This window comes from Equus caballus, chromosome 6 (assembly GCF_041296265.1).
Source record: "Equus caballus isolate H_3958 breed thoroughbred chromosome 6, TB-T2T, whole genome shotgun sequence".
Classification (NCBI taxonomy): Eukaryota; Metazoa; Chordata; class Mammalia; order Perissodactyla; family Equidae; genus Equus; species Equus caballus.
The window spans coordinates 41,032,207-41,048,525 of NC_091689.1; the positions used below are offsets into that span (position 1 = coordinate 41,032,207).

General features: G+C 51.3%; 1 protein-coding gene across 9 annotated transcripts in view; it reads right to left on the minus strand.

Annotated features, from left to right (window-relative positions):
* Window positions 1-16,319, minus strand: part of CACNA1C (calcium voltage-gated channel subunit alpha1 C) — a 680,405-nt gene that overhangs the window by 42,011 nt on the left and 622,075 nt on the right. For 5 of the 9 annotated variants that reach the window (XM_070270768.1, XM_070270767.1, XM_070270765.1 and 2 more), the window contains one exon: window positions 12,480-12,557. In XM_070270768.1, coding sequence (XP_070126869.1) covers window positions 12,480-12,557 — 78 coding nt within the window. Of the gene's footprint in view, window positions 1-12,473; window positions 12,558-13,154; window positions 13,239-16,319 lie in introns of all 9 variants that reach the window. The other 4 variants (XM_070270770.1, XM_070270772.1, XM_070270771.1 and 1 more) reach the window with 2 other exon arrangements.

Sequence of the window (16,319 nt, forward strand, 5' to 3'; positions counted from 1 at the left end):
ACACACACACGCACATGCACACGCACACACACACGCACACGGAAGAAGTTTCAGGCTGGTCAAGTGCTCGTGTTCCTGTGTTAACGGGGAAGGACGGCTGTGTTTCCAGGGCTTCTGCTCGGGCTGTTGCTTCCCTTTTGGATCCACCCTGCAAACCACCGAAGCCGCCCTGGGCAAACGCCCAAAGGCCTTTGGGTCAGTCCCGTCTGAACAGGACCAGAGTGGGGACGACTTAGAGAAGCCTCCTGGGCCACCTGGCCCAGCTGAGTTAACCCTAAACTTTCAAAAAATTAAACTATTTATTTGACTTCTTAAACATTCAGTATTTTTCATTTGGGATTTTTAAAAGTCTTAACTGTCTTTTCTCTTGTTGCTTTTTAGTCTTTCATAGTTCCCATTTAAGAACCTCATCTATTTAAATCATATTTTACTTCAAGATTGAGCTTTGGGTCTGTTCTGATCCCCTGGGTCATATCTTATTATTCTAACAATCCTATATACGTCTCTATAATGGGAGACGAGAGGAGGTTAGGAGTGCTCTGAGAGCAGCGATGAGATGCAGGATGGGCTCTTGGGGATTCCTCTGTTGGGTTTCCCAGCCCAGGTGATGGTAGCTCTCCAAAGAGTTGCACTCTGGGAGAATCTGGAGACGCACAGATTAATTTTTTCTTGGGCCTTAAGCCATGCTGTTCAGAGGGCACTTCTAACTTGCTGGAACAGCGTTGTCTGTCAATCGCTGACACAAGCCTGTTCTTCTGTGAGCAGCTATGTTAGTAAGATCTATGGTCTCAAAAATAGCTAACCATTCACAATAAAATCAGAAAGCAATTACAGAGTGATTTCTGTGTGGGAACAAGAAGAAGAATCCTAAGACACAGTCATCTCCTTCAGAGACCCCACAGCCTACTGATACACTGCCAGCTCCCAAAAGACTCTTCCTAGACGACCCCGTGTAGTCATTCTGGTCCTTGGTACGCTTGCCCAGCTGCAAGTGGAAGCCCCTGGTGAGCTAGAAGGGGAGACTGGACTACCTGGGTTGGGCATTGCACTGTTAGCCCAGAGACATATTTGTGGTGTTTGCCACTTCCTTTGACTATCTAGTACAGTGCCTTGAGAAACTACCTAGCATCAATTCCACTTTTTGAGCTAAATTCAGAATTGGTTGGTAGTCTGAAACACTTGTGCCATCCATCTCTGACCCTTTCCTTGATTCGCTCCCAGTTCCCTGAGTTAGCTCATAATTCCTCTATCCGTGGTTTTCCTAGGGAAGAAGGGGTGGTAGGACTCTCTGAAGACTTACACCCTGCGAGCCTGGAGACCCCACCTGCACTCCACTCCCTTCCACAGGGAGCCAGCAGAGCCATGACCTCCCTGAGCCTTCTGGCTGAGTTGTAATATGGTGCTGTCTCCACCGTGGTAGGCATGGAGTAAATTTTTGAGCAGCTAATTCTTTCACCTTTGTTTTCTAAAGATCTGGTAATTTTCAAGGGTTTAAAGATATTGGAGCAATTAACTTAATTTGTTTGTGCAACTGGTATTAACGGAATCAGGTAGTCACTCCATATCTGAGGCAGAGGTGGAGGATTTTCAGAAAGAGTCCCGGCTAGTGGTTCCAGCCAACAGGCTAAGGGCACACAGGAAGAATGACCTTGCTTCAATGTACTTATGCAGATTACCTGGGTTTGGTACCTCTGGAAACAACGATAGCAGTGGCACTGGGCAGTTAATAAGAGATAGTCTCTGGAAAACTCTCTTCTGAATTAAGTTCAGAATCACATTAGAAGTATTCCTTAGCAGACAAAGTCTTTGTTTCTGGAATATACTCACTATTCCTTTTCACAGAGCTATGATCTCTAGACCACATTTAGGATGCTGAGGGATGAACTCAGGGAAGGTGAGACGCTGCAGAGAGAGGGTTCTCCTATGTACAGGGGATTTTCCCAACAGGATGGAGATAGGAATGAGAGGGATGTGTTCTCCAGTTGTTAACATTATTTAGTCTCTCTGGAGAACTAAAAGGTTGTTGAAAAATAGCTCTTGACCATATGAAAAAGGGACTTTCCTTTTCTTCTTCCTCTTCTTTTTTTTCTTCAGCATAGCCAGGGTGTGAGGGTTACTAGGGATTTAGGGGCTAGGCAGTAGATTTCTAGGCTGCTATACCCAAACAAGTTGTCTTCCAGATCACTTGAGATCAGGTGGTTAGAGAGCATTTTGAAAAGATCATAAGCCACTGCTGCACCTCCTGAACACGTTGACTTTGAAAGGTGCAGACTACCTTCTGACATCCTCCAGAGAAGGCTGGCTCTTGGCTGAGTTGTGAACACACCATACAGAAAGGGCTGCCCAATTCCAACGGCTGCCATTGAGACAACGGCTATAATATCAAGGTCACTGAAATTCCACATTCCTCTGAGATAGGAGTAAAAAGCAATGTCATGGGAGTACGTGAGTCTTTCACTGGCTACCCTGCTACAGAACTCTTGCTTTTTTTTTTTAATCTCTCATCCAGAACTTAGGGAGTGGATCTGATATAAATTCCATTCCAAACCACCTGAAGGTCCTGGTCCAGCTGGCACTTCCCCCACCCCTGCCAACCCAAGCTCCGCTTCTCTGCTTCCAACATCTCTAATCTCATCTCAGTTTGATGTGCAGGACAGGATGGCTAGTTCAGTTGAGAGAGTGTCGCGGTCTGGTGGAAGACTGGGGGATTGGGGCTTTGTTGGTGAAACCCCATTTAATCTAGGCTGGGAGGTCAGTTATGAGGCTGGTACACAGAAAGAAAATTGAGAATGGCAGGAGTCAGGGGCTTCCAGAGACATTTGACTCCAGCTTCATGGCCAGGGGGCAGCCATGTAGGTTAAGTGAGGGTGGGGAGGGGCCGGGTGTCCTCATTATCCTCTTATCTCCTCTTTCAACCGGGAGAAAGGCACATCCCAGGAACCAAAAGTGAACCTATAGATGTGGTGGAGTCTGGAGATGCTGAATCTTAGAGCCACCAGAGGTGGCAGCAGGCAGAGGAATCTTAAGGAGGCCAAAGTAAAACGTGTTTTAAACTGTAAGCCTTCTAAATTGAATGAAGAGCGTCCTTGCTAAGGAAGATATAAAGTTTAAATAAGCACGAGTCAACTGGGATATACAGAAGCTGAAGATAGATGTCAATGGTTCTCAGATTTAAGGGCAAATGAATGAAATATGGATAGTTGAAAGCAGTTCTTAAGCAGAATTTCCCTTTTGGTTTGGTATGAATGGATAGACAAAAACAGATCTGTGGAGGAGGAATGCTAAGGGGGATTTATGAAGGAGGCAAAAACGCTGGACAGAAAAGGGAGGGAACGTGAAGATAAAGCCAGAGATGAGAAGGCGGAGAGCAGGAAGAGTGGCCCTCCCGTCCCCCAGGTCCACCATGTTGGAAACCCCCAGCTGGCACCTGTTTCTCCAAGGTGAAATTCTAGCTAGAAGGAGAAGAGCCCTTCTTGAATCTTTGTGGCTACAGGCACCCAATTGAAATGCCCCTTCAGAACTTCCCCTTGGCCCCAGGGGGACTGGTGGAGAGGTACAGGGCAAGGGGGCTGCTGGTTCCTGGTCGATCCTTGCGCTTCCTGTCTTTGTGTGCTAAATGCAGAAGGAGACCGGCTGGACCAGCCTGTATTATCAGCTGCACAGTGACCAGCTCAGGTGGCTGGAAGCAGCTGCAGCCTCAGGGGTCCCTGCGTTGTTCACCTGAAGCCTGATGACTCCCAAGTGCTGCCACCTGCCAGGAACCCATGCTAACAAACCAGTTACAAAGCTGCCTTCCCACGGGAAGGACGGCCAGTACCCAATCATTCAAACAAACACACAAAGAAACCTGAGGAGAGTCAGCGAGTGAAATCAGCTTGTCAGCAGTGCTAACTACATCAAAGAATTCCACATGCTAGAGGGACGGAGAGAGCACGCGCAAGCAAGCTCAGAAGGACAGAGAAGGGAAACAGAATGAGAGAGACAGGCAGAGACTCGAAAAGGAAATAAACAAAAACAGATGATTCTCAGGGAGGGGGCACTAAATATGAAGAGCTGATGGGTGTAACAGAAGTGGCAGTGCTTTTCGGGGCAACTGTGGGCATTTTTGAGCCTGCCTGAGGTCCAGTTCTCTCACCTTCTCTACTAGCTCATGGAATCTTCTAGGTCCCTTTGCTTTTTTAGAAGGGTGTCTGGCAAATACACCACCAGTAGCTTGCTCAGACTGTGAGGGCTACAGTCACAGACACTGGCTAGGCACAGGTGGCTGTCTGGCCAAGCAAGGGTTGTGTTGTGACAGCTTCCTTCTACGCCTCTATTTTAGAGGAAAGGAGAGCATTGTATGCGGAAAGAAAAGATGAGAATAGGGAAGGAAAGGAAAGGCAATCAGAGGAAAACAGAGTGCAGGGGGCTTGGTCAGAAGGCAGGGCAAGAGGAGACTTGACGGGTATAACTGTGTCAGAACACGCAGATGACCTAACATAGCTGAATTAAGAACCCAAATAAGGATGTCCACAAAAAAATAGGTTCCCCTGGACCTTTCAGGGCAAGCCTGCAGGATGCTGCTCAAGGCCACAGCTTTGGGAAAACCTGCTTTAGCAGGCCTGTCTCCCTGTCCTCCTACCACGTCTGGCCTTACAGTGCTCCTGGGTCCACTGCCCACTCAGCAGCTCCCGCCCTCCAGAGGCCTGGGGGCTTTTGAGACGGCTGCTCCATTTCCACTGCACTGCTCATGGCCACACGCGCTGGCTCACTGCTAGCAATGAGTGTGGTTCTGCTAAATCTCTCAAGGGCCAACTCTATTTCCAAACAGAGAAGAAAACAGTCTTTGCAGAACACTAGAGGGTAGAGGGTGGGGAACAGCTCCCTCGCCCAGCTGTCATGCTCTAGATAGCCAAGCTTTAGGGTGAGTGTTACCTTCTTCTCCTTAAAGGTAAGATTGCTTTTTGGAAGGATAGCTTATTCGAGTCACATCACCTTAGTATGAATCAGTGTATCGGAGACAAGACACCTTGGTCGCAGCAGCTTTGTTGGGGGACGGGGGTGGTGCTGAAAGAGGAGAGACTAGAAGGGAGCTCCGTGAGCAAGGAGCAGGGTCCAGCAGAGCGAAAGGGAGGGGTGGGGAGAGGCCAGGCTCAGCTCTGCCCCACCAGCCTGGCCTGAGACCCCCGCCTTGACTTACTCTATCTACCTTAGAGCCAGCCCAGGTCACACTGACCACTGTCGTCTAGACAATGCCTGGCAACACCGGTGTTTGAGCCGCTACACTAAACACAAGGGATTGAGAGTCAGAGGCCAGGTTTTGGGCTGGCCTTGCTGTCAAAAAGCTGTGAGAAACAGCAAGATGTTTCCTGCCTCTGGCCATCTGTGTCTTCATCTGTAAACTGGTACAAACCCCAGGCGCTGTGACACAGCAGACGCTCAGTGTACGCTTGTGGAAGAAATGGAGACGGGTGTGGACGGGATGGTCTTCAGAGTGCGACCACTCGAACATTCTTGGACGAATCTACTTTCTACCCTCATCTTTCCCCTTTTCCCCTCCTCACAGCTCTTGGGGAGGCACTAAACCTGCCTTTCTCGTGCCTGTTCTGGCCTCTTCTCTGCTATGTTGGGGCTAGGGAAAGGCAGACCAAGAGAGTCAGGCCTGCGACCCCACCTCAGTGCTGTGGGTTGAAGGATGGAGAGAGGGCTGCAGCGTGCAGGCTGAGCTCTGAGTCAACCCTGAGGGGGTGGATGTGCAGCAAGCACTCTCTCTGTGACTCAGGATGACTGCCTTTCCCTGTCATTCCAGCCCCGAAGCCAGAGCAGGAGCCAAACTTGCTTTATTATTTTTATAGGGAACCAGTGGGGGGTAATCATTTAGAAGTTGTGCCTGTGGGTCTGCGGTGGAAAGGTGCCATGGCTTCAGGAGCCAGGGTGAGGGAGGTATGGGGCCAGCACCCAGAGGCCCTGACGTGAGCCTCTCTGGGCACTGCCTGCAGCTGAGCCCTATGTCCCGACTTGTGACTCTTCTCCCCTCCTCCCATCTCTTCTCAGGCTGTGGATGTCAAGGGGACAAGGGTAGTGGGGCTGCTTTATGCTTCCTTTGCCCTTTCCTCCCAAACCCATTAATCAGGCATATAGATTGGGGTGTGCAGACTGCTGTCTGTCCGCGTATTCCCAGGGCAGCCTGGGCTCCTTGGTCCAGCATTGGCAGCACCCACAGGCCCAGAGAAGCTAGGTTAAGCTGCTCTGCCCCCTTTCACATTGCTGGCAGTGTACAGAATAAGGACCTGTGAGCGGTAGGGGCCCCTCGGTGATGCCACACTCACGCCAGCCTGGACCAGGGATTCAGCCAACGGGCTCTGGGGAAATGCAAGAGTCAATTCTCCCACGGAGATGGATTTGAATCCCAGTCTTGCCACCCATTAGCTGTGTGACCTTGGGCAAACTGTTCATCCTGTGTAAGCCTTGGTTTCCCCCTGCAGAGAATAGCGCTCTGAGTAGTTAACTGACCACGTGTGTGATGTCCTTGCACGATGCCTGGCACATGCTCATCAAAGACCCCTCTCATTTCCCTCTTCCTCCTCCTGCTCCACCTTGCTTCTCATCAGCTAGATCCCAGCCAGCACCATGGTTAAGGAACTGCCTTTTCCTGCTCTGGTCACTCTCGGGACGAGCACGTCAACTCCTAAGGAGGCCTCCGCAGCAGCTTTCCAGGCCACTGTTCTTCCCTCACACTCTGTGTCCCGCTGCTCTCCCTGAAGGTGCTCAGGGCCCTCCCTCTGCAGAGCTTCCACAGGAGCCACCTCAAAGCCAAGGGAGCGGATCCCCACACGGCCTGGGAGGCCTCGTGAAAGGAATGCCACCCCAGAATCTCGGGCCGCATCTCGGGCCTGGCGAGGTGGTGTGGGGAAAGGAAACTGCCTCAAACCACCAGAAACGCCCAACCCAGGATCAGGGGGTGCCAGAGGCCCAGGGCCCCCTGAGACCATCTCTACCCACTCCCACCCCCTATGCATTCAACGAGGCTGAGGCCGGGAGAACAGCGTTAAGCACTCTAAGTCACAGGGCTTAACAGTACCCGAGCCAGAAACAGAGCCCAGGCTTCTCAATTCACAGTTTGGGAATGTTTCTCCGTATCCACAAGGCAAGAATCCAGGCCTCTCAGCACTTTCTAGTGTGCAAGAGACTTTACATACAGAAGGAGAAAGAGTGTGGGGAGAGGCTGTTGGCCCAGGCACCCAAGCTGATCCCAATTTGAGATGTTAGGGAGCAGTTTTTGATGCTCCGGGACCTTCCATTAACAATCATAGGAGCTTTGTCTCCGGGCTTTCCCTCTGGAAAACACAGTTTCAGACCCAAGAAATAAAGGAAGACCAGCGGCTTCCTTAGAAGGACGTGATGTTGCACTCCGTCTTCACAGGGTGCACGCAGTGGGGGAGCCCCAGACTGGGAACACGGCAGCACGTCGGGGGGAGGCGGGCAGCGGCCTGGTGCCGGACACTGAAGCGGAACTCAGCATAACTGCACAAGGTGGGCAGTGGCCAGCTCCCTCTAGTTACATCAGCCCGCTGTTCAGAGGCCTCTCCCAGAGGGCGCAGACGTGAAACCACAGAGCAGCTCTGAGCAGGAAGGGCCCCGCCCTCCTCATGCTGGAGGCCCTGGCTCAGCCCTTGTCTCTCCTGTCTCCTCTCCCTCCCGTGCCGTTCTTCACCACTGTCTTCACCACTGTGTCACTGTCACAGATGGTTGTGAACACCATCTGTGAGCTGATGACTCCGCGCCCAGACCTCAGACTGTGTGTCCAACTGTCTACCTGACATCGCCACCAGAAAGTCAGCAGACACTCCCTGACTGAGCTCCTGTCTTCCTCATGCGAACACGCTCTACCTCCCATCCTTCCCAGTTGAGGTCACCTCCAACTTCCCATTGCTCAGGCCTGAACCTTGCAGCCATCCTGGATTCCTCTTTCTCCCACACCCACAACCAGTCTGTCAGGAGACACTGTCATTCTATTTTCAAAACAGATTGAGAATCTGACCATTTTTCACCACTTGTATTACTACCGCTTTGTTGCAAGCTCCCATCACCTTCCACCTGGGTTACTGCCTTCACCTTCTAAGCGGTGTTGTGACTTCCGCCCTTGACTCCTAGAGACAGCAAAGTGCTCCTTTGGAAATGTGAGTCAGATCACGGGACACCTCTTCTCAAAGGCACCAGCGTCTCCCCTTCTGGCTTAGCGTAGAAGCCAAAATCTGGTCCCCTCTCTGATCGCCTCCCTTCCCCCATCCCTGCTCAGTTGGCACCAGCCATAGTGGCTGCTCCTCCTGCCCCGAAAGTCCTCTCCCAGCTATCCGCACGGATAGCTCCTCACCACCTCCACGCCCTTGCTTTGCTCAGAGCTCACCTCCTCAGCAGAGCCGCCTCATGGGAACAGCGCCTGCCCCACTGCTCCCCAGCGCCTCTGACCTCACTTACTCGGCACTATTTTTTCCATAGCACTTATCATCTCTTCACATACTGTAGGATTTCCTTATTTTCTGTACTCAGTGCATTGCTCGTTGTCTGATTATCCCCCGACCCTAGAATGCCAGCTCATGAGGAAGGAGCTTTTGTTCTCTCCACTGACATATCCCAGGCGCCTAAGATAGTGTCGACACACAAAGGGCACAACTCTGTCCACAGTGAGTGATGAATGATGGTGCTTGGCAGTGGGGGAAAGCCATTTCCTGAGAGGAAGGGCACCGCAGGTAGTAAAGGCAAGGAGGAAAGAGAAGGCATTTAAGGGGAGACGACTTTAAATGTGTGACTATTTGGGGGGCAGTTAGGATGAATATGGCATTTGGTGAGGGAATGAGAGTTGATTTCTGTAGGTTTAAAAGAGTCAGGTTCGCAGGTTCAGATCCCAGGTGCAGACTTATACCACTGTTGGCCATGCTGTGGCAGCGACCCACATATAAAGTGGAGGAAGATTGGCACAGATGTTAGCTCAGGGCTAATCTTCCTCAAGCAAAAAAAAAACTAAGAGTAAAAGATGATGAGCTACAGGTGAAAAGCCTCATGGATTCCTATCAGGCTAACAGCATGGGTTCCTGCCAAATAGAACACGTATCTGGGACTGGGGTTTTGTGATGACAGTAAGACTAGAAAGCACGGGGAAGGCCTGGAGCGGCACCAGGGAAACCATCCTGGAGCCGTGAGCTTCCTTGCACGAGGGAGTGTCCAGACCCAGGAGCTGCCAATGGCCTGAAGGCAGAACCGTCTGGGTGGAGGGACCGACTTCTGAGACTAAGCATTGTTGCTTGTGTCATTTGTCATCCCCAATATTGGCTGCCATCTGAGTGTGGGGCTCTGTGAGAACTGTGCTTGTGGCGCAGGCCTGTCAAGGCTTTGTCATGGGCAGTGGTGAACAGGCAGTGTTGACTCTGCCTGTCAGCCATCTCCAGCAGTCTAATCATATCTGGGAACCCAGGGCCCTTCCAGTGTCTGTAGGTAGTGAATTATAATTAGATATATTTGCTAGACACTAAGGCCCTCCTAGTTATCCTGCAGGATAACTAGGAAAGAATGTCACTGGCTTGGGTGCCAGTCTCTCCCATTCAGCAGTCCTTTACCATTTACACACACTTTTAATATAGATGCTCTTACTTGACCTCCAGGACACACTGCAGCAAACCCCCCCATTCCTGTGACAGATGGGGAAACTAAGTCCGAGGGCATTCTGGCAACACTTGTTCAGGAAGTAGCAGCAGCAGGACTCGACAACCCGCCAGTGCCGACTTCCTGTGCAGCCTCCCCTCTGCCCCCGCAACGCTGTCCTGATCTGGGTGATGTTCTCTTGGTTCTTTTTGTTCAGAAGCCAATACTTGTGTGGGAGAGGGAGAAGGTAGTCCAGAAATAAGTGTGGGGTCTCTGGACTCCTCTTCTTGCTCTCCATCACACACACTGTCCCCGTTTAATCTTCAGACAACCCTTCAGTTCGATTTTTAACAAGCTCCTCAATCTGGAGGAGTGAAGAGCTTCTCCATGTGGGATGAAGGGAGGCTGGGCAGAGCTGGAGGGGCATCAGAACTCTAAGAGTGGGCTGATAAATAATTTTTTGTTTATAAAATGAAAATAACCCCTATGGTTATTTAAAATATAAATGATAGAACGTAAGGGCTGAACAAATGCCAGCTGGTGGGAGTACCCAGCAGGGGGACATGTGAAATGTCGACGTTTGTCAAAGGGCAACATGGTTTAAAGAGACAGAGGAATCTGGCCTGGGAGGCCTAGATTCCAGCTGTGTGGCAGGAAAAGGCACTTAATCTCTCCACCATCATCTTTAACATCAGCAAATTCAGGATGAATTCTTGCCTATCAAATTCTCAGGGTAGATAAATGCAAAAGGCGAATTGTAAAGAGAAAACCGTTGCACAAAATGTAAGGGTCTGCACGGTGATTTCCTGTTCCTTTCTTGTCCTGTGCCCTCCCTCTTTACCCCTAACACAGCTACTTTCTCAGGGTAGAAATTTCATGCCCTAGAAAATGTCCTTTGCTTTGTCTTGGGAGAAAATGGCAAGTTGAGTGAGGATGTGGGCCTTGCCAACAGTGAGAACCTCAAAGGACCCCATGAGGTGCAAAGGGGCCTCTCTGCATCCGGGGGGCAGCTTGCTGTTACCTTTCTGTGTTTTCCTGCCATCGGGCTCTGTGTCCCTCGGCACAGACTTTCATGCAGATCCGCACTGCTGTCTGCAGATGGAACCCTCTGGAGGCAGGGCCCACCGCTGCTCCCTCTTCCCTGTTTCTCTCCTGACTGCTGGGCTTCAGAGCACCACAGCCGTGAGCTCTAAGCAATCGGCTCTGGCCTTCAGAGGTGTGTGCGCCGCTCACGGCCTGGAACAGCACCTGAGATACACCTGGGGCAAGTCCAACCTGCCAAACTGGCAGTGTTCCCAGGAGCGGGGGTGGGAGGTGCTGAGGGGAGGGAGGTGCAGAGCATGAGTAGGAAGATTGATTTTTTTTTTATGATCTGATGATTTACTGGAAGAAGTCAAGGAAGAGTGTATACACACACACGCACACACACACACACACACACAGACAGTGAGACAAAGACAACCCAGGGGGATCTCGGAGACAGAGGGGCAGTCGAATCTGGAGCTAAAGGGTGAGCAGGGAGGGAGCAAGAGTTGACAGGAGGTGGGTGTATGGGAAGCGTAACAGCCTCCTTCCAACGTCCATCTGCTGGAACGGGAGCAGACAGGGGCTTCTAACCATCAGGCAGGTCAAGTAACATGTCAGTTCAACTGATTGGGAGCAAATATGGAGTGGAGACGAGCAGGGTAAGGACACACCAGGGAGGCGGTCGGTAGGGTAGTTTCAAACATCTTAGATCAAAACTATAGCGTCTGCTCTGAGCTGTTCAACGGTTCAGTGCATCAAACATTTGTGCAAACATTACCAAGTCTCTTAATTAAGGAAAAATAATGACAAAAAATTAAACCACACATGTTAAAGACTAACCGCAAGATGGCTTGCCTATAGATAAAGAGAGAAGGTTTAAACATGCCAGGTAACAGAAGACATGTGCAGGGCCGGGAGCAACTGTGTAGGAGGAGGCAGCTCTCGGGAGAAGGCAGTGGGCCTGGGAGCGCAGGCCTGGGGTTCTGTCTAAGGCCAGGGAGCCAGGCGCAGGGCTGTGAGGGGCGAGGAGTGGGAGAGACCCAGGCAGGTGCAGGAGTGGCTCTCGGGGTGCTCCCACGGGGCTTCCACAGGCAGCGGGGAGAGGCCCTGGGGGCGCTCTCGGTGGTTCACAGCCGCCGGGCTCCTTGGCCACTCCAGACGAGAGGGGGCAGGCAGGCGTCCGAAAATGATGAACAAGACGGCCCTCCTGTTCTCTCCCAAACAAGCCTGGGGGCCGGGCTGCCTGCACGGGTGTGATGCGGCAGGGCGATGGAGCCTTCCCAACGTGAGCACAGCCGGCTGGGCCTCGGGCTGACACGGCAGGCTGAGCCCGAGTCCAGCCACGGTGTTCCGCATTGAGAGAGCTCTGCCCAAGATGCCGTGGGAGTGGAAAGGCCGGAGGGGAGAGGCAGCGGCCTGGGGGGTGGGGTCAGATGCGGTTGGGTCCTGGCCCCAGCAGCAGCCCAGAGGCTGTACATATCCCTGTCTTCTCCCTCCACGATCCTAGAGCTGTGTCCTCCTACACAGTGTGAGTCATGCCAGGCTGATTGTAAGGGGAGAGAGAAAACGATGCAGCAATCAAAACTTAAAAGGAAAGGGGGGGGGCCTAACTCGTTCCAAAAGTTAAAAATAAAAAAAGAAGAAAAAAATTTTCAAAATAAAGCAACAAGAAAAAAATCCTTTAAACCAATTTAAACAAATTTAGAAAACTAAATGAAAATGAGAAGGTGGGGAGGAGAAAATATAATGAAGGAAAAAACCAAACCGGGCAGAGACACGGGAGCGTTAGAGCAGGCACGGACAGTTAGGGACAGACGCCATGTACTTACGTTTACCTCGGTGATTGCTATATCAACAATGCTACCCACAACAATCAAGGCGTCAAATGTATTCCATGCATCACAGAAATAGTGCTGCATGGGGCAGAGAAGCCGAGGAAGAGAGAGAGAGAAGAGAAAAAAACCAACAACAAAGGAGAAAAACAAAACAAAAAAGAAGAGGAAAAATGAAAAAAAAAAACAAACAAAAAACACAGCATGAAAGAAAGGAGAGAAGAGAAAAAAATGAGAAAAGAAAGAGGTTACGTGGGCATATTAAATACTCTCTTACCACTCTACAGTTGTGGCGGCTCACACCTGGGGAACCTGGGTTTCTCGGGGTGGAGAGGCCTGACAAAACCTGGGTTAGTTCAAAGGTCACGATGGGCTGTGGCCGCCCTGGGCGGGGAGCAGCAGCGCCCACCGCTGCTCTCTCGGCTCAGCTCCCAGCTCCTGGGCCCAGCACAGTGGGGCCGAGCTGGGACAAGTGGAAAAAAAGGAGGAGAAGCTCCCACTTTTTTTCCCCCACAGGACGACGGCAGGTTCAATAAAAAGCATGACTGGAGGCGGGTAAAAACAGGAAATTAAATAAAATAAATAAAAGGAGGTGAAGAGAGAGTGAGAGAGAGAGGGAACAGAGGAGGCAGAGGAGGAAGGCAGGAGGTTTCCTGGGGAGGGCAGAGTCATACTCACATTAGTTTCACTGAGAATGACGTCAATTATGCTGCCAATAACGATGAGGAAGTCAAAAACATTCCAGGGATCACTAAAGTAACCCTACACAAGGGAGGGGCAGGCAGGACGGGATTAAAAAGGAATATTAGACAGACAAGAACAGAGCAACATCACCATCAGAATCACCGTCCAGGCACCTCAGTGTTGCTGCTGGAGTTCCGAGCGTGCTCACGGTGGCCAGGAGCCCAGGAGGGAAGGGGATGGAAGGGAGCTGGCTAGCCAACCCTCCTGGCCCGCCTTCTTGTGGTCACATAGGCCCCTTCCTCCAGATCCATCCCACCTGCCCACCCTCCTGCACAGAGGCCCTTTCCACTTCCCATCACAGAAGGTGGGAGGAATGTCCATGTTCACCAGCTCCTATGCCCCCAGTTCTTTTCCATCAGAAGGGCCTGTCTGGAGGGAGAGTGGGAACACAGATGTATGACCCCTTAGAGGTGAATGGGCTGTGGTCCAATGGGTGATCTGAGAATTTAAAAGGCCCAGAAAACGACAGCATTGTGGTCCAGAAGGGTGGCCAGGTCATCTGGGCTCAGCAATGACTCACGTAAAGCTCAGGGACAACAAGGGGACCACATCATTAAAAAATGTCTATAATCAGCTGGACTCTATGCAGACAGAATCAGGGTCACCCTTGTTCCAGCACTGGCCATGCCTTGGTGTTTCAGGGGCAGCTCTGTCCTGACAAAGGCTTTACTAACTGAAAGGAGACAGAGTCGAGGGCAGTTGCATAGTTTGGAAATATAGGATATGGCCCTAAACAGTGCTTTCAGAGGTGTCTCCTAAGCACCTCTGCCAGGCTTCTTCCCCAACATCATCATTCTGGTCCTGCTGAAATGCAAATGCCACCCAGAGCAAATGGAGTTCTCAAAGCCTTTCCTGAGAACTGGACTGACAGGGGCAGTCTGGGTAGAGGGTATCGGGACACACACTTCCTAGGAACGGAATGTAGGCAGTCGTGTCATGGAGGAGAGATTCTGGCACAGAAGGGGAAGACCCGTGTCCCCACTTCACCACTTTATCTTGCACACATGGATTTTATTTGTTTTCCACCAGATTTGGAGAAGGGAAGAGATGAATGTTTTTGAAAAACTTTTTTGAGGTGCTTGGACAACTGTGAACTAAGGGATAGGCTGTTCCAGATGTCCTAGAGGATTCCAGGAGTCCTGGGTGGGTGGACCCTTTACAAAGAGTGAATGGACCATGTGCCTCTCTCAGAGGTGTGGGCGTCTGGAGAGCAAGGCTCTGTGGCACATGCGAGACATGCTCACGGTTCAGGAAACCCAAGGAGGGGACAGTCATATTCTCCAAGAACTGAAGAGATTTATCTTCTTTTAAAAAGGACATTTGCTCATTTAATTTTTCAAGGAATGTTCTGCAAAGGAGACAAGACAGGGCTGGACCACATTTCCTCAGCAGGACCAGCATTTTCCTTTTCTCCGAGCCACCAGTTGGGGCATCCAGGAGATGGAATTCTAGAGGTTGGGGAGTGAGTATGAAAGCATCAGGGGTCCTCTGAGAGCTTCCCAGATCTCTCTCCCCAGCTTGCTGAAAGGCTGCCAAGTCTCCCTTTTTATTTTTTACTCTCAAGAGCCAAGAGTCCGTGTTCTTCCATTTTCTCCTGGCTCTATCCAGCTCCCTTAACTTCCCACTTCCCAGCCATGCCCTCTTTCAGAGGGTCACAAGACATGCTGTCCTAGGGCTGTTATTCTTAGTGTGGGAGGTCAGGTCACAGGGAAAGGGGCCTCTCGGTTCCCAGGCATTTCTGCCAAAAGAAAACAGAAAGGCCACTCGGAGACTTTGACAGCTAGCCTGGGGAAGCAGAGGCTGGCCAGGGTGTGGGTTAGGTGAGGCTCAGCATGAAATCATGGCTTTCTTGTTGGCTTCCCAGAGTGTTTTTCTGAATATACCAGAGCCTTTGAGGCAGAGAGAGACTTCCCTCTTGAATTTAAGTCACACGCTACGAGCAGGAAAGAAGCAGTTGCCTCCCAGGTTCTCAGATACCATTCACAGGGCAAACGGAGAAGGCTGACTGGGGGCGGGGAGGCAGAATGAAGACCCTAAATGAACTATGACTATGTGTCTATTTTAAAATTAGGTTTTGGAAAATAGTGGGGGGAATATCTGTAGACAGGAATCCCATCTTGTGGGTAGAGCTATTTCAGAAGGGAAGGGAAAGGGAGTCAAGGAAGAGAAAGGAGAGAAACAGGGACCAGAGTAGAGTCCAGGAATGTTCAGCATTAGCCTAGGAAACGAGGTAACGAAACATTATTTGGGTTCGGGGGCAGGAGGAGAGAGAGGAAGGCAGAAGGCTCCGTGCTCAAGGAAGCAGGAGGAGTTGGAGTCTTTTCATCCATCAGACCTGAAACAAAATGGGTAAGCTGGCCTCGGTCTGCAATCCTCTGAGAGAGAAGAGGGAAAGGAAAAAGGTAGAGAGCAGGGCGAAGGCGAGGATAAACACAGAGTTAAACGCAGGCGAGCCCGGGGGAGGGCCAGCCCTCAAGGGACCCTGTCCACCTCTTGGCTGTGCATCACTTCTCACCCCTTCTCCTGGGTTTCTCTGTGTATGTGCAGATGCAAGGAAAACACAAAACAATCAACCCCTCCCTGACCACGGCCCTCTCCCAATCTGCCATGGCCGGCTCCCATTGGGCTGGCTGGGCTCTGCAGACATTAAAGCCTCGTGCCCATCCTCTCCTGGAGGCTTTGATTGGCTTCTCTGTCCTGTGGCAAGCTACTGGCTGGGCCCAGTGCCAGGGCCCACTGGCTGTAGAAGCCAACCAGCCTGTGACCCAGCGCAGTGGAAATTCCCACACACCCGGAATGCAGGGGTGAGGGAGCATGTCTTGGGGGAGGTGACAGGATCCCTTTAAGAGGCAGCTTTTCACCCTGACCCGTCCACCCACCTTCCCACCTCTCTGTCCCAAGAGCCGGTCAATTCTCCAAGCCCAACCGTGACGATGGTTTCAGATCCAGCTTTCAGGTCTCCATTCCCTTTGTCGGCCTCCTCCTCCCACCCTTCCAACAGTCCCTTCCTCCCACCCGTTCCATGCTGATTCCCAAGAACAAGGCTGACACCCCCCATGTAGGTCAGCAGGTTGTCCAAGGGAGACACTTGGCCGCATC